This window comes from Takifugu flavidus, chromosome 20, assembly GCF_003711565.1.
Source record: "Takifugu flavidus isolate HTHZ2018 chromosome 20, ASM371156v2, whole genome shotgun sequence".
Classification (NCBI taxonomy): Eukaryota; Metazoa; Chordata; class Actinopteri; order Tetraodontiformes; family Tetraodontidae; genus Takifugu; species Takifugu flavidus.
In genome coordinates this window covers 9,664,417-9,690,087 of record NC_079539.1, presented here as the reverse complement: position 1 = coordinate 9,690,087, position 25,671 = coordinate 9,664,417, and the positions used below count along the sequence as shown (strand labels likewise).

At 42.8% G+C, this 25,671-nt stretch overlaps 3 protein-coding genes and 1 long non-coding RNA gene across 6 annotated transcripts; all 4 read right to left on the bottom strand.

Moving 5' to 3' along the window:
• Positions 1-885: 885 nt before the first annotated feature.
• On the bottom strand, positions 886-3,835 carry LOC130516797 (uncharacterized). 2 transcript variants are annotated; one of them, XR_008947587.1, is made up of 2 exons: positions 3,365-3,835; positions 886-2,467 (listed from the first exon to the last, which is right to left on the bottom strand). It is a non-coding gene; the product is annotated as an uncharacterized LOC130516797 (long non-coding RNA). The 2 variants fall into 2 exon arrangements; XR_008947586.1 differs by having other exon boundaries at positions 886-2,464.
• A 397-nt stretch (positions 3,836-4,232) lies between these two features.
• On the bottom strand, positions 4,233-16,470 carry mamdc4 (MAM domain containing 4). Of its 2 annotated transcripts, none has more exons than XM_057018053.1 (29): positions 16,024-16,470; positions 14,948-15,031; positions 14,563-14,727; positions 13,110-13,235; positions 12,808-13,041; positions 12,564-12,683; positions 12,173-12,322; positions 11,983-12,086; positions 11,318-11,473; positions 10,762-10,852; positions 10,550-10,663; positions 10,360-10,452; positions 10,133-10,270; positions 9,920-10,059; positions 9,658-9,766; positions 9,474-9,578; positions 9,043-9,177; positions 8,841-8,968; positions 8,540-8,756; positions 8,317-8,448; positions 8,113-8,240; positions 7,917-8,007; positions 6,841-6,990; positions 6,626-6,751; positions 6,403-6,527; positions 6,124-6,229; positions 5,423-5,616; positions 5,256-5,324; positions 4,233-4,961 (listed from the first exon to the last, which is right to left on the bottom strand). In XM_057018053.1, exons 1-29 carry the CDS (start codon positions 16,073-16,075, stop codon positions 4,926-4,928), a joined length of 3,618 nt encoding a protein of 1,205 aa, XP_056874033.1. In that variant the 5' UTR covers positions 16,076-16,470; the 3' UTR covers positions 4,233-4,925. The 2 variants fall into 2 exon arrangements, with proteins under 2 accessions (XP_056874033.1, XP_056874034.1); XM_057018054.1 differs by having other exon boundaries at positions 12,173-12,319.
• A 139-nt stretch (positions 16,471-16,609) lies between these two features.
• On the bottom strand, positions 16,610-18,474 carry phpt1 (phosphohistidine phosphatase 1). The gene is made up of 3 exons (XM_057018067.1): positions 18,087-18,474; positions 17,100-17,227; positions 16,610-16,945 (listed from the first exon to the last, which is right to left on the bottom strand). Exons 1-3 carry the CDS (start codon positions 18,250-18,252, stop codon positions 16,853-16,855), a joined length of 387 nt encoding a protein of 128 aa, XP_056874047.1. The 5' UTR covers positions 18,253-18,474; the 3' UTR covers positions 16,610-16,852.
• A 676-nt stretch (positions 18,475-19,150) lies between these two features.
• LOC130516794 (ectonucleoside triphosphate diphosphohydrolase 2-like) lies at positions 19,151-24,289 on the bottom strand. The gene is made up of 9 exons (XM_057018065.1): positions 23,968-24,289; positions 23,452-23,569; positions 22,881-23,031; positions 21,545-21,704; positions 21,092-21,319; positions 20,684-20,953; positions 20,143-20,262; positions 19,686-19,820; positions 19,151-19,605 (listed from the first exon to the last, which is right to left on the bottom strand). Exons 1-9 carry the CDS (start codon positions 24,079-24,081, stop codon positions 19,372-19,374), a joined length of 1,530 nt encoding a protein of 509 aa, XP_056874045.1. The 5' UTR covers positions 24,082-24,289; the 3' UTR covers positions 19,151-19,371.
• Between the last annotated feature and the right edge of the window lie 1,382 nt (positions 24,290-25,671).

The following is a 25,671-nucleotide window of genomic DNA, read 5'->3' as shown; positions in this document are numbered from 1 at the left end:
TTCAGCTCCCAAGAAACGGCCGTCATGGTGGAAACCTTTGAAGGGGTACTTCAGCGTATAATGAGCTGCGTGCACATCAAGAGGTGACTGGCTTAAGGGCCAGGAGGTCACCTTAGTCCTCTGAAGGTTTTTCTGGATGCAGATACGCATATAGCATCTGCAGAATCATTTGCTTGTTTCACCAAACAGAAATATGACGTTGATGGATGGTTTTCCCTGTCAAAATGCCACCTGACAACTTTACTGGATTTACCGGCTTTGACATCATCATAACACACCTAGTGCATTCAAGCAGGCTTGAGAAATTCTGCTAGTTATTCTGATTTGTTAAGCGTCATCATAAAAACTTTATTGTTAGATAAGATAAAAAGTTATTTTCAGATTCAAGGTCCCACACCAGAGTTGGCATCAGCGCACAAACTTCACCAATGATCTACCTTTTATATTAGTTATGCCCCTATTAAAGATCTTATTCATACGAAGGCAACAAATACCCGTTAAAAGCCTCTTCTTGGCAGCTTTTGTTGTGCGTTCAATGTCATTTCCTAGATGCAGAAACCAGAGAGAATGTTTGAAATGTGCACAAACATGCACACTTAAAATCACTCCCTGTTTTGAGCATGTGTGACGAGCTTGGGTGGATTGTCATTGGGGTTGACATCCCTGTTCTGCCTGCTCCACCAGGAGCTGGCATTTATTTTTACCCTCTGCAGGGTACAGAAACATATAATTATATCTCTAATTCCGTATCAGCAAAAACAACATGGCACTTGGCAATGCTTTAATATTTCTATTAAAACCTCCCACGCCTGGCAAGTGTGTGTTCACTGGTGTGTAAACAGATGGGTTAAGTGCATAGGCCAAATTCACAAACACTACTCGGTGTGTGCGCAAATAGTACTAATTCTCGTTATTCTTTCCTTTATTTATCATGACGGGCCTCTCCTGCCTCCCCTGACTGGGAAAACCCCTCATGAACATCCTCCGATCTTTCTCAATCCGATCGGAAAGCAGAGCACCAATAGGCGTTTGCCTCCTGGTGCATGGCATTGGTCATCGCCTTAGGACAGTTACAAAATGCCCTGTCAAGCAGCATTAGCAGTCAATACGCGGCAGGAACTGGACCTAGGAGGGGGCTTAGAGGGTAGGTTCCCCTGGCACTCCACACTTTTCCATCCCTGGAGCTCCTAGGAAAGAAAGCTACAACCCATTTTAATCCACTGATCATCCCCCTGAGGTGGACAGACTGAGGTTGTACCTTCTCTAATCTATTCTTGGGGGGCTCCAGGAAGGTGTAGCAGCTTCTCCTGCTCTCCTCCATCCCTGTGGAGGTCCTCTGCCCTGCCTAGCGTCACCCTGCGGCTACGCTGGCCAACTCGCCTGGTTAATAGCAACACGTCAGGGGTCAACACTGGAGGAAAGGCCTCTTCCTAAAACCCCCAGTTGAAACGTGTCAGTGAAGGTTCTCAGTGGTCCAGATCAAAGAAAACACGTTCGCTTAAGAACAAAAGACAGCTGGACGTCAACGTTTTGAAGCTGTTTCACCTCTGGTGTTCAATTCTGACAAAGCCTCAACATGGTTGAACAATTCTGTCAGCAGGTTAGTAAAATAAATCATGACAACATGAACATGACAACAACAACAATAATAATACCAGCAATAACAACAGCAACACAATACAATAATAATAATGATAATAGTCATGATGATGATAACAACAACAATATTATTATTAACAACAATAATAACAACCATTCACATATTTTTTGCTTTACTTTGCAGTTTTGTTTTTGGTCAATGTAAAATAAATTCTCTTAATTACTGGCTAACATTACATAGTTTCAAATTATTATTTATTTTACAAAGATGCTGTAATGTATTTAACATGCGTGTTGTTTATATGTGCATTATATCCACATTTACTCAGATATTGAGTCCAAGGCCCAAAAGCCACCTTCCCAGTGGTGAATGTAACCAGTTGGTATTTGTTGTCCCCGAAGACACAGCAACCAGCACCTTTCATGAGACTGAAGCCTTTAATCAATGTACAACTGAAAAGAAAATGTAGTTTGGCTTGTGTGCCTTTGCGTATGTACGTGCGTGTGAGGTGTGTGCATTTGGGTTGGCGTGTGTGTTTTCAGCAAAAAGACAAGACACACTCAGACAACAATAGTAACTCTATCAGAATCCAAGGCAAAAGTGACTTTTGGGGCTGCTGTAACTCATGTCCCATCTTTAATTGATAGCTTGATATTTATTATTTCTGGATGATAGCAAGTTTTTTTGAGGATGATCCTTGGTTAAACCCTTATATAATTGATCAATAAACAGAATTCATCCATCCATCCACCTCTGCCAGCTCAGGCTTTTCTTATAATGCGTCCACATTTTCTAAGGTCCCTCCCTCCTCTGGCAGCTGGGATCAGGTGGTTGCTTGTCCGATGAGTTCTCGGATACACCCAGCTACTGGGAAGGGAATAAAAGAATAAAAGGTTTAGACAGAGTAACATCGAACAAATGCTGTTTTTGATTCTTCATGTGTCCAGTGATCTTTAAGCCCCTGGAATTTAAAAATGGATTAGCTAGTAATTAGCCATAAATATAATATCTATATATAAATGATACATCTCTATTTTAAAACCTGATCTCAGACCTTTGCCTCAAGTGAACCATGGCTACAGCTTCCCGTACAGTCCTGACGGGAAGACATGAAATACCAGCTGTTTCCAGCACTTTACTCATGTTTTTCAGTCCATAAGATGTTCCTTGCAGGGGTGTCAAACCTAAAGTCCATGGGCCAGAACTGGTTCAACTCAGGGTCCAATCTGGACAAAGACTAAATATGAAAAAATGATGAAAGCCTAATGCATTTACTTATTTGTCCATGGTCTCTTAAATTAATGAAGAATGGATAATATTCCTTTACTATAACAATTACTCTCTCTAATTTCAGCCTCACTTATACATGAAATATCAGAGATACTTCCAGCTTCCTCTTGATTTTGGATGATGATTGTAATATTATTCTAGCAATCTGCAACACCAAAGCTCAAATTGTACGTTGTATGTTGTAAGTATGTTGGCCCCTGGATTTAAATGAGTTTGACACCTTCCTATAAATTTAAAAGAAACATAGAACATCATATAGACCTTACTGCTGGAACAACCCTCTAAATATTTGAATTGTGAATAAACAGCCAAGCCTTTAATGAACTGGCTTTTAACGGGTATCCTTAATGACAATATATAAGCTTTCCCTCCCTTGTCCCATCTCTCTCTCTCTCTCTCTCTCCTCTCTCTCTCTCTCACACACACACACACACACACACACACACCCACCCACACACACACACACACACACACCTTGAGCGCAGCACAGGTCCCTCAGCTTTGCGGGCTTTGTGTCTCTGTCTGCGGTAATGCATCCACCCGCAGAACAGCTCGTGCGCAATCATGACGTAGAGCAGGAATATGAGCACAGCAGGATCCATTCGGCCGCACGCGCCGCTGGAGGAGATCCGGGTTGTTCAGCCGCTCACGCGCTCAGTCCGGTTCCAGGTGGGAAAGAGCAGAACGGATCTGCGGGTCATCTACAGGAGGATCACCGTGGATTAAGGATCCTGCGCACATATCGTTCTTTGTGCATTGTTGCGGTGGACGAACGCACGTCCCGCATGATGGCAACAGACCGTCTTCAGCTCTTCGGAGTTCCAGAGAATCATTTACATTTTGCTCTCTGCCTCGACGCAGCCGACAGGGGACTTCGGAGGATGTTGCCGTAGAGACGCGACCGTTGCTAAGGACGTGACGTCGTGCGGTTTAAGCCGTTCACTGTTGTACATTTGAAAAAAAGAACGGCAAAAGTTCCACTGAAGAATCCATCCACTTCACACATTTGCATGTATTTTCTCACTAAATCATTACTTATCAAAACACAAATGGATACACTTTTTTTTGTTTTTTTAAAAAAAAAAAATCGAATTCTAAACTACATCAGGAATTCGATATTTTATCTGTTTTTTTTTCTTTAACTCAAGAAAGTCTCCCTGGTAGTATTTAGCGTGCTTTTCATTGAACGGAATTAAAGAACAATAAAGTGATGCGTATGTGATAACAAAGTTATAATGACTGAAATAATTTCATGTTTTTTAATATATCATGACATTAATCTAAACATTTCACTAAAGTCCAAGAATATTTAACATCTGAGCGAAATAAAGGACAGCAAATATAAGAGAAAGCTCAGTTTTAATTTATTTATACTGATTGGAGCATTGACTTTCAGTTCCAGTTATCAATGATGTTGATTTAATGTTGATGATGTTGATCTTATTCTTTTTTATCATAAAGAAAAATAACAAAATCAACATTGAAAATCTGTTGACTTGATAAAACCACCAAGATAATTCGTCATTGGGAATCAGTGTCAGCTAAAGTAAAAGAATAAAGAGCCGCTTATTGTCGTACTGTCTTCTGGCCACCAGGGGTCAGCCTGGAGGGTTTCTCAGGTCTTCCAGCTTCTCAGGAATCAACAATGTCTTGGGCGGTACAGTTTTAAAGGGGCATTTCACAACATTCTGTTAGCTAAAAGTGTGATTCAGCACCCCATAACCCATTGTTTCTGCTGGACGCCTCTTTTCTTCCTCATTTGAAGAAAGTTCATCCATTGTCCATCCGCGACATGTCATCCTTCTCTCTTCCATCTGTCCCTCCACAGGCAGCGACCTTCAGGACCTCCAGCTCAGCTCCGAGATGTCTGATCCGATTGCCTCTCCATCGTGGGTTTTGCTTGCGGTTTGCGTGTGTGAGTGTGTACGTGTGTGCATGTGTGTGAGTACGGGTGACACAAGCAGTTCTTCTGCTGTGATATCACCTTCATTTCACAGAGCCACCTTTGGGTGGCACCACCGCCATGTTCTCTGGCTCAAGCCACCTCTTTCTCGCTGAAATCAGCAGAGATCTGTGGAAAGATTTTGATCCGATGATGAGCACAACCACAATTTATCCACAAATCTGATTACAGGAAAGTGAACATTTTCCTTTAAATCCAGATATTCATGGCTCATTGAATGTCAACCCAATTCATTGTGTTTTATCATTTTAAATATTTCATTTAAAAGAACGAAGAATGTTAAAACATACAATATTTGATATTCGCTTCTTATTTGGGGTCTACTGTTTCCCCCTAGCGGCCAAAGATTTTATAACACATTTTAAGGGCGGCATTGCTTTTATGGATGCACAGCATACTCACAGAGATATTATTGAACCCAGCAGCCATTGGATGATTTTCCACGGTTTGAACCATCACACGGTCTGGCTGCTGTAAACAGGTGAATAAACAGGAATCAGTGGCGGTCACATGTTTTTACATGGACAGTTGTGTTTGTTGCGAAAGACCTGGATATCAGAGGAACTCACAGTAGGTTCTGATTCGTACGTTTCATTACTGAAACCAGCTCCAGCTGACGACGGGAGTGGTGACGAGGGAGCAGCAACGGCGTCTTGGCGGGTTCGCAGGTAGTAGACCAGCAAGGCGGTCAACGTAGCAATAAGGAGCAGGACCACGATGACGGAGGCTGCGATTCCTCCAGCATTGTCTGGCTGTTTTGAGCCTACAGAAAACAATCACCATTTAGTGTTCTGAGTGATAACGACAGCTGGCCTGTAAAGAGTGGCTTATTAGCAAAGTGGGGCATGAGCAGGACTGGAAACCAGTTGGTTAAACTTGGTGATTTAAAGCAAGTTTTGGGGGAGACACTAATTTCAGATTGTAGTCACAAGTCTAATGGGCCACACTAGGTCCTGTTAATTCTAAAAATCTGCATAAATGCACAAAATTAATGGAATGAAATTCTCGTGTCTTATTAATTACTGGAAGAACTTATGTACGTATGATAAAGACATCATACGCAACCACTCAAAGGTATTATATTTACCAACCAACCTAATAGGCATGTTTTTGGACTGTGGCAGAACCCCAATAAATGTTAAAACAAGAGAGAAAAACATGACCAGCACCACTGCAGAATGAAGAAACTAATAACAACCCATTTTAAATCTCCTTAAAACATCTGCGTGTATTAAACCATCCACCTGCTCACGCCACCGGTGCATCTTACCTGGTTTAGGATCCACGAGCTGATCATCACAGTTGACTCCGGTTGTGTACTCGATGTCATCCAGAGCAACGAAACCCGATGCTCCTTTGATTCCTTCTAATACAATCTGATGAAAGCCAGAATGCATATTGATGGATATTTGGTAAATCAGGATCTGAACACATCTGTCTTTCCTCCTCACTCCCATCATTGCAGGTGTCCACAGCACCACAGTGAACATCTGTAAAGGCCTCCACAAGGACGCTACATGGTGCTGAAGGTAAAAGCTAAGAGTCTGACCTGGTATTCTTCAGGAGATATGATGTTAATGTCAAAGCGTTTCCATAGGGCCCCCACTTCAGTCACCACCAGCAACTCCTTTAAATGTCCTCCAGTGATCGTCCACACCTTCAGTGTGCTGTCCGCTGCGTTTATTAGACAGAATGTGGGTCTGTTTGACTTCTATTGGGTGGAAATGTAAGAATTCTAAATGTGGGAATTATTGTGGAGCAATGAACCTTACATGAGTGTGGCATGAAAGCCCAGAATTTGAGGCAGGTGCCTTTGGTTGGGGGCAGGTGGGGGCTGAGCAAATGTGCGTTTTCATGGATTGCTGTTCGGTTGCTGCTCGACAGGAACAGGAAGTGACCTGGACAAAGGATGGGATGAATATTTTAAAGCACGGTGTTGAACATTAACATACATTAATCCTTTGATGGTCGTGCTGAGGTGGTTTACCTCTTTCTGTGCCCAGAGTGTGGTCCTCATGTGGGACGGGGTAGTGTTTCTCTAATTCGGAGCTCGTCAGTTCCCAGTCCAAACTGTCCCTGTTCATATTTTGAGTGTTGCTCCACGTACACAACCCTCTCTCCAAAGTGCACGTAGAATCTGACACAGTTAACACAACAAAAAGACCTTTCACTCTGCGCTGCACTGTAAAATAAATGTGGCTTTTTAAGACATTTTGTCGATACCACATGAAAATGCCAATAACAATAGATGTTTTTTGGAACACGTGACCAAGAACATAAAACTGTTATCATTGTGTGTTTATATTCTTTTTTTGGGTTTGTTTTTCCTGTTTCTAGCTAATCTCTCTCTTTTTTAATCATATGACCTTGTTATTTGACTAAATATGAGGTGCTTAAAAAATAAAGGTAGAGTTACATTAAATTTTTAATTTCCTATCATCATGCGTGTGATCGTGCCTGTCTGAATTACTTAAAAATAAAGATGAGGTTAGAAATATGCAAAATTGAATTTACCTTTATTTTAAATTCAAAAAATTAAAATACAAAATAAACGGAACATTAAGTATACATTTTAGAAATAACTCATAGCTATAAACTCCAGCGTTACAATGTCTCCACCTAGTGGTGAACTGGCGTCATGACAACTGAGTCCAACCAGCACCAACAATTATGACTTTTGTAGAGATAACAGCCTGACATGTGACACCAAATGCATAGGCAAACTTACTGCAGTGCCAATCTGAATTCAGGGAGATAATGTTTATAGTTGTAGACAATCTCTTGAGATATCTTGAGATATGCAACTTTAGAGATTCACAATCACAAAGGCTTACACATTAACTGATTTTTACTTATACAACAGCGCCACTCCCTTGCCCTTTCATTGCCTGGTAACAAATATGCATATTGACTCTACTTGAATTTGGAAACACAGAACCTTTGGTCCTTTTACAATTATAGGTTATATTTCTAGTAGCACCTCGTCCAAGGTGGTACCAGATCAATGCAAGTTATTCTAAAAGTCACATATTTTCTTAATAAACACAGATTTTTGATACATACCTTGACGTTGACATGGGTGAGCTGAAATAAGGATGTCGTCAACTGCAACGTAACTGTCTTTGCCTCCAGCTCCAGTCACCTCAAACTCCAACTGTGGAGCAGAATAAATGTTCCAAGTCACCTAGGTTAAGACTCTGCGCATGAGATGATGCTGTCAATAGCCAGAAAAAGCCGCAGAATGAACGGCAGAATGAACCTGCCAGTTCTCGCCCCCGCTCGAGATGTTCCCGCTGGCGTGGCGCCACATGTCTCCCTGATTCAGACTGTTTGAGAAGATCTTTTCCCTCCTGCCGCTCAGCAGCTTCATATACAATGTCAGCGAGCCTGCAGAAGTATCCAGGTGTGAAGCTCATTCGGTATTTTCCATCACCACTGATTATGTGTTTACATGTGATCTCACCAGGAGTCTCTCCTCCCATGTAATACCAGAACTGGACGCACTCTGTCTTGGCATTTCCAGGGTGTACGGGAGAGACAAGGACTGTGGTTTGACCAGCAGAAAGAATATCGGCTCTGGCCATCATGTAGAAGCCTGTACCGTCAACAGGGCAGGGAAAGATCACACTTGTCCTTTCCGCAGCATGCAACATGGTATACCTCCCCCCTGATGGACTTTCCCTCACCCATAGACGTCTCCAGAGTGTGGTCAGTCCTGGGTCCGATACTTGAGCTCGTCTGTCCATTGCGGTGAAGCCACAAAACATCACCTGAGCTCGTGAACCCGCAGCGCTGATCTTCAAAGGAACACATCCTTGGGATGGCGCATTCCCGGTTCACAAAACTCACGTCGTCAATGGCCACACGACCATCGAAACCAGAACGAATCACTTCAAAAATCAGCTGGAAGTAGTCACGAAAATATCAGCAATCCAGAAGAATTTAGGCTGGGATGTTCTTTAGTGATTTCAAGGCGCATTTGCAAACCTGAAATTCTGTAATCTGGGCCGGCACTGGGCAGTGCGCTTCATGCCAAAGGTTGCCGTGCGCTCCACTGCGGGTCCACAGGAGCTTCTCAAAATCCACTTTGTCTGCCAGCTTCACATTCAAAGTACCTGGACGAGATGCGCCACTTTAAAACGCCGTGCTCTGCGGCGACCTTCCCCCTTAACCCCCCCCCTGTCCTTACCTGCATCCGGCCCATACAGCTTGTAAAAGAAGGACAGGCAGTATTCTGTGGAGCGCGGTGGCTGCGTGTAAGAAATTAGCCGGCCGGACAGGCCTCGAAGAGAGGGACTCCACACGTCCACGGTGGGGCTCCTGCCTGGACGAAGGCAAAAAGCCCAGTCGGCACTTTTTCATGGCTTTTCACAAGTAATCTTGGTTCTTCACTAAATAATATTAATACATTTTTAAAAAAAACAATACGCTTGTAAAAATACCAAAATAAATACTCTCCATGAGATCATGTGGAAAACTGTATATTATTTTAATATTACTGTTGTTTTGATCATTTCATTTTCCTGCCACAGAGGCTAAGAAGTACTCATTTTAATATTTACTACACATTTAACCTGTATGTATATCGTATGATTTTTTTGTCCTTTTAAATAAACCTACCAATCCCGATGGTGTGGTCCATCCCACGAAGCAGCGTCCAGTCAAAATTGTCGCTGTTGTCTTGATACCATCCACACAGATCATCGTCAAAGTTACACGAGAGTCCTGGGCGATGAATAAATCACATTTAATGAAGTGATGTATGAAGGTATACAATGTTACCCAAGTGTCTACTCGTGCTTACCGGTAGGAGAAAGCGGAAAATATCCGGCGTAACAGTTTAGAAAGCTGACGTTTCTCACTTTGATCATTGTCGGAGGGCTGAGTTTCACAGCGCGGGCCTCGAACGCCAGCTGGGAAAGATGGAGTCGATCCAACCCGTCAGGAAAGATTTGTCCAACACCAAGCAATGAAGTTCAAAATAAATTACATATACTTTCTTTTCCCCCTAAGAAAACGTTTTCAAGGAATGCTGGAGTATTTAGACATTGATGTTTTGGGCTGACCTGGAAGCGGTGTTTCCTGGCTCCAATAGTCAGGTTGACCTGCTGCCACGCCTCCCCCTCCGTTCCCGTCTTTCCGATGAATTCCCACAGTCCCGGCTGCAGGCCCAGCATGCTGTCAATCACCCTGACCGACAGCTCACCTGCAGCACCCACATGAAAAAAAATCACCCTTTTGAAAACATAAACAGCCATAAAACACGTCAAACCGGTTACCGATATGATCTAAATTCCCAGTTAATGCAAAATCAAAGCTCAGGGTGCAGGCTGGGCCAGTGGGGCCCAGGAGAGGGGTCCGGGTCTGGGCCTCGGTCAGCTGCTGGCCTGAGGCTTCCACTAGGTACAGGTACTCCTCTGCAACACACACCGAGACAAATATGAGCGATATGATTAATCACTGGGTGGGAGTGAGACAAGATAATGGAATGAAAATGTTGTTTTACCTTTAGATGTAGAATTTTTATACAGATCCCAACCTTGACTCCCGATGCTGGTGTCAGTCCAGCCTGAGCTGCCCTCCGGGTAGGAAAAGTCCCCTGCGAGAAGAAGCAGCAAGTCAGCTTTAAAGCTACTTCCTGTGTAGATATGTAGAAAGTAAATGGAGTGGAAGATGGAACCGGGCGGCAGACACACCGCACTTGGCTTCGTCCTCTTTGTGTGCGCAGTCTGGTGTGAAGTCACACATCTTGTCTGCTTCCACACATGGATTTTTTGGAGGTTTGGGGAATTCTGCTAAAGTGTTATTTTCTGCTTAAGAGGAACAAAGGGGGATAAAAAAGGGCCAATGCTTAAAGCCAAGATTAAAACTGGGATGATACTTTTAAAAACTGGTCTGAGAGTGTTACCAGATGCTTTTCTGCAGTCGGGAGACAAACGAATGCTGTCTATGGCGATACCTCCGTATGAAGAATCCCTGATGGCTGCCATTATTACGATCTGAAAGGACACAGCGAGATGTGCAGTTATCCTCGTATCCTGGTAACCACTAAACAGCTCCAGGAAGCTTAACTGTCTTATTGCGGAATCATTTTCATCGGTCACCGATTGGTTTCAGTACAACTGAAAGATTCATTCTAAAATAATTGAAGTCTTACAAGGTCAGAGATCGTAATTTAAACCGTGGGTTGATCTTCTGACCCAGTTCCATAGAAAAGACTTACAGAACTGCACAAACAGCCTTTTCTGGCCTCCCTATTCACTTAATTAATGTGGACATTTGCCATCACTTGTGTTTAGAGTGGGTTGGGAAATTTTGTCAAGGATTAGGTCACAATTTCAGGACTTTGAGACTTGCTGGACCTCACAAGTGCAGTTAAATACCCTTGATGGACATTGGTGTCAGTATGTCATGTTTGTACAAAACACAAAAAGTGAAAAAAAAGTAACAAAGTGAAACCTTACTTGGAAAACGGAGCTGGTGACGATCTCCACCTCAGCTTTGACCCAAACGTCGCCTAAAGCTCCGCCCCTCTCCCACACTGGGTAGATTTTACGATCGGCCACCAGCACCGTCAGACCGCCGGACCTTGGCCCGAACTGATGGGTGTACATAACCATCTGCACAAGTACAGAAAACTCTTTTTCTGGGACTTTTTTCTGTTTCATGGACTCAAACAAAAAGACTGCATTAAGATATTTAGTGCTTTTGCACTTTAGTAATTGAATTTTTTTTTCTAATTTACAAGACAAAAATGGACAAAACAAATACAAATCTACAGAAGCACTGTACTTAAGTTTCTTTTTGCACACAATGCTAAAGTTCACAATATATTCATTACTTTTACTCTCCAGTATTCATTCAAAATATTTTTTTAATTTTAAATTCTCCCTTTCAAGTCTGAATTAAACAGAAATATTTTTGAATTCAAAGCAAAGTTTGAGAAAAGAGTGAAGAGTGAAGAGAAACAATATAGAAAACTGACTGAGAAGAGTTAAAAACAGTTAAAGTACCTTAGGAAGCAATTGTGCACATTTATTGCTAGGAAAATATTTAATATCTAACTGGTATTTAAACTTTAGCATTGTGATTTTTACTACAGTAGTTTTTTATACAACGGATGACTGACCTTGCAAGGATGGGAACTATTTGTTGGTTCCAGCGGATGACTCTGGAACGAAGCCCAGTCGTTCGAGAGACCGGCATCAGGGACGGTGACATATAAGAAGTGACCTTCATTAGAAACAATAATTGTTAATATTGATACAGATGCAGGCAGAGCTGCTTACACACGCTGAAACATCAGCATTGTTTCACACCTGTCACACTGTTGTTGGAATGATCCCTGCCGGGTCCCTTCCGAGGGTCGGAGAGGGAAATGTTCTCCTGATTGGTCCTGATCCATTTCAGTTTGGAGAGGGTGAGTAGGTTCCATTCACAGAGGCCCTCGTCAAAATTGCACAACCCTTCTGCCGATCATAAAGTAAAATATTACCTGAATACAAAGGTACCTAACAACACAACTCAAGGGTCAAGACAGAAACAGCTTCACTGCCCCCTGGTGGTTGTTTGTGGAACATACATCCTGTTTCTTTTATTGTCTCCCTATTATTTTTACTCTTCTCTGCAACCAAATGCAACTCTTTAAATGTACTTAAAATATTAAATGCAAATCTGTATTTTGCCATCTGTCATATTCATGTCATTCACCACAGCTCAGTTCATCTGTTCCGTCCCCGCAGTCATCTGTGCCATCACAGACCAGCCGTTCTTCCACGCAGACCTCATTGGTACACCTCATCGTGCCTGCAGGACATTCTCCACCAGGCGCTGATGATGTTCGAACAGAGAAATAAGAAAATCATCAGTCACACACTCCTCAGACCTCTGCAAACCTGTTTGATCGATTCAGATTAAAGTGAAGACCCTCCTGTCTTCATGTGATGGGACTCACAGGGAAGAGCGCAGTCTAAGAACTCCAGCTGGTCGATGGCCACGTCTCCTGTTTGGCCGTGGGAGCGTTGAGAGTGAAACTGGATTCGAAAAGCTGTGGGAATACGGCCTAGAAAGATGTTACCCTCCCTCCAGGCTCGGATACTGGTGGCCTCAGGACGCCACACTACGGCCTCAGTCATGTCCGGGTAAACGATGGAAGCCCACAAGGGTGTAGAGCCCAGACCTGTCTGACCTAATAAGAGGCATTATTAGCAGGACGGGCTACATTTGACATCTCTACAGCCAAACAATGGCCTCTACCTGAATCCCACAGGAAATATCTGAGACGCAGGCGGCATGTTGCTGAAGACTCTCTCATTGTGGGAGATATTAAGACGGCTGTGCTGCCATGTTGCGAATTCACCTCACTCACACCAACAAACGAACCTGCGGGGAGGGAAATGCGTTTTGTTTTTTAAGTTTTCACCTCGGGTCTTGAACATATTGAAAATTCCAGGATTTCCACTATTTCCTGTTTCCACTGTTGAATCACTCTGCCTGGCCCCCCAAAAAAAGTCGCCACCAAAGAAAGGCCACGCGCTCCAATATTTCACTGGACCTTCAGCTTTGGCTAACGCTCTGGCATTTTTATTTTCATTTCACCAAGATCATTTACGGATGATGGTAGAGTCGGACCACTGCGTAAAGCCTTCTCCAGCAATTCCCAAAGATTCTCAATGGGGTTAAGGTGGACTCTGTGGTGGCTGATCCAGGAAAATGAAATGTCTGTGAAAATGATGTCTCGTGTTCCTTGAATCAGAATTTGCTCCTAATGAGTCCTGGCGTTTTGGAATCTGCCCGTGCCATCAGGGAAAGATCAGATCCACTGATGCAATAATCTGGTCATTGGGTATATTCAGGTGTTCTGCTGACCTCTGACCTCTTTGGTCAGATATTGTTGCTGAACCTGGACCTGACCATCTGTAGCCCCCCCAGATCAGAGCTCTGCCCCCACAGGCTGGTACAGTCAGCAGGAAGCAGGATGCCTCTCTTCTGACCCCGATGCTCCCATGACTCTGGAATAGGGTCAATCTGGACTCATCAGATCACATGACCGTTTTTGGAGTCCAATCTTTATGCTCCATAGCAAATCAAAATTTCCCCCCCAATTAGTGATTAGAGGTTATTCTTAAGGCCACACAGCTGTTCAGCCCAATCCCTTGGGTCATCTTCCCTTTGGACGTGTGGAAATGCTCTTACCTGCACAATAAATATAGACCCTAATTCTACTGTTGTTTTTCTATGGTTCAATTTCACCAAACGATCAAGCGATCGCTGATCATGATCATTCTGGATTTCCTTCTCGATCCCAAAGACGATGCTTTCCCACTGTCCTTCCAGATTTTAATCATGTGTTGAACAGTCCATAAACCCCTTTAAGTAGTTTCTCCAACCTCCTTTGATGTTTTCTCTGATGCAGCCTTCTCCAACTTACATTTTCTACATCCTTCAACATGGTTATTTTAAAACTCTGAAGCAACTCAATTGGGGTTAAAATTGGGGTTTTGCTAGCTGAAACAGTCACTCATGCAATGATCAGCCAGTAGGAGGTTTTTACTTATTTGCTTTTTTTATGTACAATCATAAACGCCAAAAAATTTTACTTTCGTGAGAAAACGCTTGTACCAAATCAAACAGAATATTGTTGAAATGAATTTAAATGTGTTGATGTGAGAAGCAGATGAAAACAAAAGGCGACTAATGCCGACTGTACCTGTGGCCGTGCCGATGGTGTAGTCAGAGGACGGGCCGCTGTCTGGCAGCGTCTCCCCCCTCTGACGTCTCTCCCAGCTGTAGACTGCTGCATTCAGGGACGTGTCTTGCCATCCGCACATTCCTGCATCCTCAAAGTCACACTTGAAATCTTTACCACTGTATCCTTGTGGGGCAAAAAACACAAGTCCACAATCAAACTTCGAGTCCCAACTTTCCTACAAATGGTACAAACTTATTAATGTGATGCTTAAAAGACTGATTAACTGGTGAAACTAGCTGATGCTCTTTGTATATTTTACATGTGGGTAGCAGAAGAGGAATGTGGTCAAAAGACAGCAAAACTCCTCAAGATTCAATCCTTAATATACTTCAAATAAACTCACCACAGTCATTTTCATCACTGCAGTCAGGTGCCTGACACACAAAGTTACATTTCTCTTCCAGATTCTGTCTTGAAGAACCAAAAACTGTAAAATAAAAGAAAAATATATGACTAAAAGTAAAGGAAAAAAACAGCAGAAAAGGACAGATGACTAAAAAAAGAAAAGGATATAGGAGGCGTAGAAAAAAAACACTACTTAATCACTCAGTAAAATTGTGATAGTAAAATTTTAAAAACAAATGTACTGTTCCTATTGACCAATATCCCAAAATGCACTTTAAACATTACCAAAAATGCCTCAGATTAACCCCCAAGGTTAAAGTTTTCATCTTCTTAATATAAAATAAAATAAAAAGTCAGAAATAAATCAGTTTATTGAGTCCCAGACATCCTGCTTTCACCTTTAAAAAACATCTGACCTCCAACTTAAAGAAGCTTCTTTTAATAGGAACTTTAAAAAGGAAGTTTCCAAATGCCTCTGTGGGCTTTATTTTGAATTGTTTTTCAGTTTTCTCAAGATTTCAATAATGGGAGAGGAGGGAGGTGAAGAAGACCGTTTTCAACTCCACTGTCGCCGGCGGTAACTAGACGAGCACAATAATAAGGTTTAAAAGTTTCCATTGTTGCTCAAGTTTTAAAGCTGATTCTTATCAGAGCTCCAACATTTATGGTGCACCCGTGTCAGTACACAGATGAAAATTAGTCAGCAACTTCAGCAAAAGGCGTCTATCCATCCAAAGTTCTCTGATTAAGACTGACAGATTTATGTCAGAGGCGTCCTGGAAAAGCACGTTCCATCCCCAGTTAGATGATAAGACACCGGAATACTTACGGATCATTCTAGGCTCCTATTTCCACTCAAAAGTGCGACGTTTTTATACTTAGAAAATGAATGCAACACACTTTGACCATTGTGAATTTCTCATTTAGAGACATATTAAATGTGTATGAAACTAATTCTATCTGGGAGCGCCCTCGCTGTTCAACATTCCGGTGCTGAAACAAATGCATATTTTCAAAAGGTGACAAGAAAAAAAAAAACACCTCAGTTTTAAAGGAATCTGCATGTTTTCTTACCAAAGGGCAGAGCGAGGAAAAGAAGGAAGCTTGAATCCATCCACCTCTTCATCTTCACTCCACGTCTGAACAGACTGGTTGACTCTGAACTCTCTGCTCCGCTTCTCAAGTCCGTCCTGGACTTTACGTTTTCCCAGAATGCCACGGCAACACAGTAATCATAAAGCAGTATCCAGCACACGTCTTCTGCACAGGGCTGACCTGGACGTTGCGCAACACCTAGTGTCGCAGCAGCCAATTCACAGTATCATGAAGTGAGCTGGAGGCCGTTGATTTCAGAATGTGCTGAACACAATATTCCCATTAGAACAGTGAATGTACACAATCAGCTGTCCACACAATATTGCACATACATTTTTAGTTCATTTAGTGCCTCTGCACTTCATTCACAATGGCCACTTTCCCCACTTCCTAACTACATATTAAATGATCATTTCAGTTCAAAGTCAGTAAAATAAATAGATTTTTTTATTAATATTTTAATAGTGAAACTGCTTCCTGTCTCAGGTTCTGAGGCTGGTATTTAACAACGGAGGATTTATGTGCACCAAAAAAACACATTCTATAATACAAATTTAGGAGACTATTGTGCAGAAAATCAACCTGACCGTTTATTTACTTTGTCTTGTAAAACGTCACTCCATTGAAATGAAATAAAAACACTTATACAAACACAGAAATGAAAACGAAGCAATGCTGTGTGTAATTCTCTGCTCAAATCGAGCCTCGTGATTTTAAAAATGGCCTGTTTTGTTAGCTGTGTCAGTGTTTTAGTCTTGGTGTGAAACGTTAAGTGCTCATTTAGTCCAGCGGCTGATCTGTGGTCAGTTCAGTATCCCTCGTTATCCCAGGTCACCTCATAATCCGGATACCGAGCCTTCAGTTTCTCAGTAGTTACTGCATGGTTTGCTCGTCCAAACCCCTGAAAACAAACACATTATTGATCTATTCAACTGGGAAAATAGCCAATACTTTAGCGTACATAGTTCAGAAACAACCAGCCCACATTACTGCAACCTGCAGCTTTAAACTTCCTGGTGTTCTGTAAATATTCACCATTTGTAATCTAATCTCACCATTGAGTATCCATAGACATGAATCTTCTTGGCCTGGGCGTCATGTCTGATCCTTCCCCCTCCGATGCATTCGCAGTCTAAGATTTCACCTTTTTCCAGCTCCTCAGAAACCTTTTCATATATATCCGCTGCAGGAAAAGAAAAAAAAAGATGACAGTGCAGCAATTTATTAAGAAAATGTTATCAACTTTAAAAAAAAAGGTTTTAAGAATGAACCAATCAATGTTGTAATACAGATGAACATTGGAGATGGCACATTGTTTTTTTACCTCCCGTTTCTGGTGTTGAGCGTGAATGGCGCATGCCCTCGTGGCTGTTGTTATCATACATTTCACAAGTGTTTTGCATTTACCCCTGGTGAATAGTTTATTTACCTCTAGTAAAGTCACCTGTCTGGCTCTCTAGTACCTGGCACAGGTGCATCATTCTTGGCATACTGTCCAACTCATAGGCTCAAGAATGCTTTGGGACCAAGCCTGGATCATCAGGGAGGGTCAAATCCAGTGTTACATGCCGGGTTTTCCCTCCTACAGGTAGGCAACGCTTTCAGGTTCTACCTGGTAGGATACAAAACCTGGCTCGGATCAAGCCCTGAGGAATTGCTTATCAGAATACAGATTTCTTGGAAATATCGTGGAAAGCTAATTTATTTTGAAACTATTATTAAGCCACATGAATATGCAATCTAATATTAGCGACTGATGAAAACCTGGAGCATTATTGTTGGAGCTCTGGCTGTACTATGGCCACCAGATGGTGCACAGACTGCACCTCGAACGCAACACAACCGGTTCAACTCCAGCATTATTGTAGATCAAATTCAAAATCGAGACTGCAGCTCAGGAGGCCATGGGTCTATATAAGACACACGATTTGGATGAGTTTGATTGGTGTGTTATCCCGAGTGTTGACGAAGAGAATCGTTTTAGAGTTCGGCTGCTGGTTTTGTTCCGCTGTGCGTCATGACTCTTTCCAGCGGAGACTCACCGTGGTACTCAGCCCAGCTGTATCCTCGGACTATATCTACCTCCGAGTCGTCTCCCTCCTCTCTGCTGTGAACTCTGATGAGAACATACTTAAACACGCCGGACGGGTCGATATCTGCCGGCGGGATGTTGGCCATGAGAGCCGCTGCCCTCGTCTGGGTGCACATCTCGACTCCTGTCAGCGGCCACACTAGCCAACAGAATATCAGCCAAAAGGCTTGAATTTTGATAACAAGCTATGCGTCTCGGCCAGCACAGAAAGAGTTGCAGTGGTTTGGGTCGTTACTTTTAAATTAAACACGAATGACTACTGCGAACTTGTTATAATAACGATTCTCCAGTTCCACCATGGACTAGCAATACATTATGATACGCCTTTCAATATAAAAGAATTCAGTATTGTTGTTCCTTTCTCTTATGACTCCACCCATTTTAATAAATCCCATGCTTTTATTGTGAAAGTAACCCGGCGTCAGTTTCTTCCTCTAAGACAATATGAAAACCACGCAGACCGAGACCGCCCCCTTGTGGTGAACACGGTTATTTCCCCAGGAAATCATTATTATAGGTTTATGATCATCTTTCAGTCTTTATGACAAACAATCTCAATTTTTTATGCATTTCTAATTAATCAAGATTGATGTGTACTGGTAGCTGAATCATAGCAAGTTTGAGTTTCTTGAAGATGTTTCACCTCTCATCCAAAAGGCTTCATTAATTCCAGCCAACCGTTGGGGGGTTTCAGGTACTTCAACTCTCTTAACACATTTGAAGTCTCAGTCACCTGGTTGTTGGTTGCTCCACCCCTCATTATCTGGGTTGCTGAGATTTGTGCTGACACAATTAGTAGCTGGTTCATTAGTAGCCATGTGCAAATGGCCTCTCCTCCTCCACAACCTCTGGCATTGTCCTCAAATGAGTGTCTTTTGTCCCTCAAATGCAGGTGAACTGCTGAGCCCTGGCCTGAGGAGTTCGCGTGGGTGGAGTTGGCTCCAGCTCTCACTGGATCCTTACCACATCTAAGAAAACCCATTTTACTGTGACCACAAATGATGACAACTGCCGTAAGATGTCTCCCATTCCTTTATTTTTCATCATTGTATACTGTTTAAAAGGTAAATATTACTATTATCACTCTTAAACAACTACTGATTCCCAATCATCATGGTCTTTTTAGATGCAAAAGATTAGTTGACATAAATTCAGTACAATGTAGAGTCCCTGATCATTATCAAAAGTACATTAAATGCAAAACAAACCTCTGGCATAGGTGCATTAACGACCATTCACAAGGTCTCAGAAACAGTGTTGGGCTCATGGTAGTCCACTGGTTTCTTTATAAAATAAACCTTTAATAAAGTGAATAACAGAACTGCTACCAGCAGGAATACCAGAAGAAACAGAAGTGCTCCCCACACCTCCATGCTTAAACTTTTCCTTGTTGCCGGCACCTCTGCTGGCAGCAAATTGCTCAAAGTGAGCATGTACCCGAGAGCCCAGCCCACCGAGGCGTCGCCGACCTGGAGGATCCAAAATGAATAATGATTGGCATTGAATCAAAATCATCTTTTGTTTCTCTTTCAGTCCATACAGGTCGTACCTTCTTCTGGAAAGAAATGTGTGGGAATGTTGTTTCGTCAAAGCTGTAACCTCTCAACATGAGTATTTTCACAAACACAGACACGGCACAGTAGTCCTGCAAACGAGCCTGGTCCTCTGGAGCACGAATCAGCATCTGGATCAAAAACCAAGAGTCTCGCATATATTAGGAGAACACAACAAATCTATACATTAAACATTGTTCCTATAATATTGACAAATGTCAATATTAAAGTACGAGCTAAGTAGTGTAGTAAAGGCCGTTCTGGTTTAGCCATATGCTAACATTGTCATAGTTTTGCTTATAACATGGAAGACATAACAAATGGTTTACTGTTACATGGTCCACATGTTTACAAGTCAACATTAATTTGAATTTTTAGTCAAAAATACTGTAACACTTGCCACATAACCAAACAAGAGATTTTATATAAAAATAGAGAAAAAAGGGAGATTACTTGGCTGTAAGTCATCTGGCACACTGTTTTGGCAGCCTGATCCAGTAGTGAAGGAGTAATAACTCTGATCCCAGTGATCCGCTCCAGGAATGAGTGAAGGTAGAAGAATGCAGAGAAAGCCTGAGACCCCAGACAGAAAAGAGAATACAACGCTAAAAGAGATAAGAGCATTGATAGAAAAAAAATAACCACAAGCCACATTTTTGAGATATTATTCTCTTTAAAATGCCTTAAAATGGAGTCTCTATGTAGATTAGGAGAAGTCAATCTGTAATAATAAATTAGACATCAAATGTCTAATAGTATTGATCCACATTTGTTGAAAGCAGTTGTTGGAACTGTGAGTTTCTGTGTGGTTGTGAACTGTCCAGCAGCATTTTGACCCATGAGAGGCTGAAATTGGTACTAATGCTGCAGTTCAACACCTGAGTAAAACATCTATTTAGCATCTTTTTACTACTAAAACCAATCCATAACCTCTCTAACGATTTACCGCTCAGTAGCCGATGTGTGTAGGTGTGTCCTCTCCAGTTGTTCTTACCACAAAGCTCCCGGTGACATTCGGCTGAAAGACGTTATCAAAGGAGCACTGGGAGAAACTGCAGTTGTCAAAGGAAAAGATCTCGGACACGTTGCCCAGGCAGTGCTCATAATGTCCGCTGCCGCGTACTGACAGAGTGGACTGGGAGTTGTAGGTCTGCGCTTTGTATTTGTCTGAGCACGGAGAATCGAATATAGAGTCCAGCTTTATGTTGGTGCTGTGGCCCACCGGATAGCAGGGATGAATGATGGAGGCAGAGTAACCCTGAGACTGAGACAGAGAGATTGTGAGGGATGCTCACTTTAGTTGGCTTTAATGTGAACGCTAGAGATGGATGGACAGATGGTCAATAAAGAATTAGGATAGTGAGAAGTTCTGTATTATTATCATTATTTGCATATGTGTTACCTTTAGTAAATGGGCCAGGAGCCTCTTAAGAACTTGGCCCTGTCCATAGCACAGGAAGCTGTGTGTGTACACAGAGTACTCGTAACCATAGAGACGCAACTTTATCATATCAGTGTCATCCTCAATCTTATCTCGCGTCTCAAATGTGATCTGGGTGGACGCGCCGCCCAAATCTAGCGCTCCCACTGTGGGCCTGCTGGGGCTCAACCAGTGTCCCACAAAACCATACTGCGAAGCAAGAACAAAGCAGAAGTTAGCGGGAAATTCTATTTTAAAGCCTTTTACTTGAAAGGTAAGATGCAGCACTTCGAATCCAATTACAGATTTGGAGCCCAATCATTCAACTGTTTGTTTGATTTGAGATTAAAAGATTAACCGTTAAGAGGTGCTCAAATTAAAAATAAAAAAGTGTATATATAGTTTGCACATTGCACTATGTGTGACAGCTGATACCTTTATGAAGTTCTCTGAGAGATAGTTAACGGTGACCCAGCCGTACGCCCCCTCCTCTTGACCGCTGAGGACTGATGCCCCCCGGTAGTCGAAAGGATACGACTGGATTTTCTGGCTCACTTCTTGCAGAATCTGAAATGACTGTTGTGGGCTGGAGAGCCTGGTGGGAAGAGATATGAATACCACTGCTTTACACCTGTTTTCTATTACCCAATGCTGAATATGCAAAATATCTTACATATTCAGACAGACCGGTGGACAGATTGATCCACAAACCAAGCAATAACTAATGTTACTGAACGCAACACTAATGTTACTGAACGCAACACTAATGTTACTGAACGCAACAATAATGTTACTGAACACAACAATAATGTTACTGAACGCAACACTAATGTTACTGAACACAACAGTAATGTTACTGAACACAACACAAATGTTACTGAACTCAGCACTAATGTTCCTGAACACAACACTAATGTTACTGAACGCAACACTAATGTTCCTGAACACAACACTAATGTTACTGAACTCAAAACTAATGTTACTGAACACAACACTAATGTCACTGAACACAACACTAATGTTACTGAACTCAGCACTAATGTTACTGAACACAACACTAATGTCACTGAACACAACACTAATGTCACTGAACACAACACTGTTACTGAACTCAGCACTAATGTTACTGAACTCAGCACTAACGCAGCACATTTTGCCATTTAAAATGCTACTTTATGAACCAGCATGTAAGTTATGACAGAGAGATCACTGCAACTGGAGTCAAATGATATGCAAACAATATCTCCTTTATTTTCATTTTCAGTTTGAGGTATCATGTTCTCACTCACTCACTCACTCACTCACTTTCTACCGCTTGTTCCTCCACTGAGGGTCGGGGGGGACTGGAGCCTATCCCAGCACAATGGGCAGAGGCAGGGTACACCCTGGACTGGATGCCAGTCAATCGCAGGGCTAACACATATAGACAAACAACCATTCTCTCTCACACTCACACCTACGGGCAATTTAGAGTTTCCAATTAGCCTAATCCCCAATCATGCATGTATTTGGACTGTGGGAGGAAGCCGGAGTACCTGGAGAGAACCCACGCAGGCACAGGGAGAACGTGCAAACTCCACACAGAAAGTCCCCAATCAATCCCAACCGGTTATCGAACCCTGGGCCACCATTCTTGCTGTGAGGCCACAGTGCTAACCACCACACCACGGTGCTGCCCGTATCATGTTCTCCCTTATGTAAATTTTCTATTTGCCACACACACACACACACACACACACACACACACACACACACACACACACAGACTCACTGCAAAAGCCTCATGCCGGCTGTTGCCCCCAGATAAACTGGCGTGAGGTTGTGTTTCTCTTTGGGGATGTCCTTTACTGCCTGATCAAGACAGTCCCCCAAAGATCGCCCCGCTGCCCCGCGCTGACCTGCGTAGCTTGAGATTCCTCCTCCTGTTTGAGAGATATCTGGTTACATTTCTGGAGAATTATATGGCTCTGCTGCCAACTCTGCCCCAATTTCACTTTGTAGCTGCACAAATCACATTTGACATGTATAAAAATTGTGCACTTGCTTTTTTTAATAGTGTTGCCTAGCAATAGCATGATGACGAGTATAGAAAAAACACCACAGTCAAAAGAGTGTTGCTAGATTTGGACACTGCTGCCCACAAATATCGAGGTGCCACGTGCTCATTTCATTTTGTTCATTTAAAATTCTGATTAAATGTTGGGATTAAATAGTATTGATCTGTGAAAACAATTTAACATACCGGTAGTTTATGTAGCTGCAAAGGTAATATTGTCAAACAGGCAGATGTGGCGTGAGTCTTGTTTTTTACATTTCCTGAGAGAGAAGGTGACGGTGTTTACCTTTAACATGACATTCACTGTGCTGAGTCACAACGCCTGTCCCATTTTCCTTGTCAGCTCGCCATTTGTATATGAACAGAGACGTGTGTGACGATCCAGCATCCAGAACGATGCCATACTGCAGAGACAAAAAGTGATGAAGGAGGTCGTCCTGGAAATTAGACTCGATAGTATAAAAAAGGCCTTTAAGGGGTGATTAAAGGCTCATTCCGGTGAAATTCCCACAAAGAAGTTATTGTAATTATATTGTAAAAACTCAGTTTTTAAAAGATGAAGTAAAGCAGTCGAAGAGTAGCAAACTAATCTTGTCTCCTACAAAATACAGGTACTGTTAATGTAACCATGATGGAATCGTTGATGGCTGAAACAAAATGAGAAAAAGAAAAAAAAGCTAAATTATTTTTAAAATGCTGTGTGGGGCCGATGGCAGTGGGCACAGCTTGGATTACGTCACCTTAAAATACTTCAGACCCAGGCGAACGTTGCTCCAAAAATACCCAACTTAACTGGCCTTACCCTGAACCCCGGAGCCTCCTGGATGTCTTCAGTGGGGACAGTCAGGAGCAGAATCGCAGCCAGTCCAAACACCAGCAGCACGATTGGGACAGCACGCGTGAAGCAATGAGCCATGAAGGGAAAGTGAGCAGTGAGCCTCTGTGGCCAGGACGGAAATTTAAGCCGCGACACTAGCGCTGGGAGAGAAGTGGCTTCCCCCTGCACAGATGTTATCACAGCCTGTGTGTGATTCACGCTTCACCTCCTGTCTGCCTCGTGTTTTACATTTCACTTGAGCTGGCAGAGCCTGAATCTGAATTTATGGTCCTCCTCCATGTGCCTGATCCCCCCTTTGCTCAGCGAATGAAAGCAACTCCAAGGCTACTGGTGCTATGGAGGGAAAAATGTTTTTATCTCAGCCAGAACTGCTGGACACACTGCTGCTCATTCACATTCCCTGTGTTACGCACACCTAAACTCATCGAGGGACGCGGCTTATGGTGGCTGGGATCCAGATTGTTGCACCGAAGAACTTAAAGGCTGGATCTTCCGGTCCAGTGGGCACATTTGCATCTGAATTGGCGCAGCTCAATGCCCGACTCACAAATGTTGTCCTCATCTCCCGAAGTCAGAGCTTCAAAGTATTTTTTTCCCACATTAGTCTATTTTTGATAAATTCCCCTTCAGAGAGTCTAAATTTAGCCGAAAGTGTAACATTTTCAGTGGCTTCATGCACATAATTCATCATTCAGGTTGCTGTATTTTTTCTGTCACACAGTCCTTGTTTGCCTTTGTAGGAGCAGTAAAAAAAAAAAAAATCGCACACATTGACCCATTGACCTTGACCTTAAAAAAATCAACAGCTTTCATCTAAATCAGAACTTCAAAGAAAATTGCTGGAAGCATCTAAGAGATATGCTTTTACAGGAATCAGCGGCAGACTGGCCATCGGGAGAGCCGGGGATTTCCCAGCAGCCTGGACGACAACATGGCCTTCTGGTGGACCACCGAGGGTCGGGACCAAAGGCTCGGCACGGGCTGCGCTTGCTTTATAAATAAGCAATCAGTCGTCCTGCTCATTAGGGTGTGTCCTGAAGCAAAAGGGTATGGTCATTGGCAAAGGGACTGTCCATATCACAACTACCCGGAGGTACCAGGCAGTGTTCCACCATCTCATGGAATTTATCACCGGAGCCGATCTCATCTGACACCGTCGAGCTTGTGGGGTTCTCAGGGAGACCGGAGAGACTGCCGTTTTCTGTGCCATTAATGACTCGTATTGCTGGACAGACTGTGTTGCACTCCTTTGTCATTTCACCACATTGCCCTATCAACCTGTTGGGACGAGATCTCCTGGTGAGGACAGGAGCAGCTATTCTGTGTGGAGACAAAGGTCTGGTGGTGCAATTTCCTAATGGAATGAAACTGAATTGCTGTATTTCACACCAAGGTGTGAAGGGACAAATGCTGATGAGTCCGACACCCTCTCCAGAACAGGGGGTGTGGGCGGACATTTATTGGGCCTGAGACCTCACCTGGTGTCGGTGTTGTGGCATTGTTTCAGAGCTGGAGGCCCTGGCTGTCGATGCCGAGTCCCTTTGCCCCGCCAGTTGATCCCTATCATGTCACCCTATTTTACGACCGTGAGAATAATGAGGTGTATCAGGATGCGTTTAGAGAAAAGTTATAGGGAAATTTCTGGATGATTACATCACCGTGTTTGTG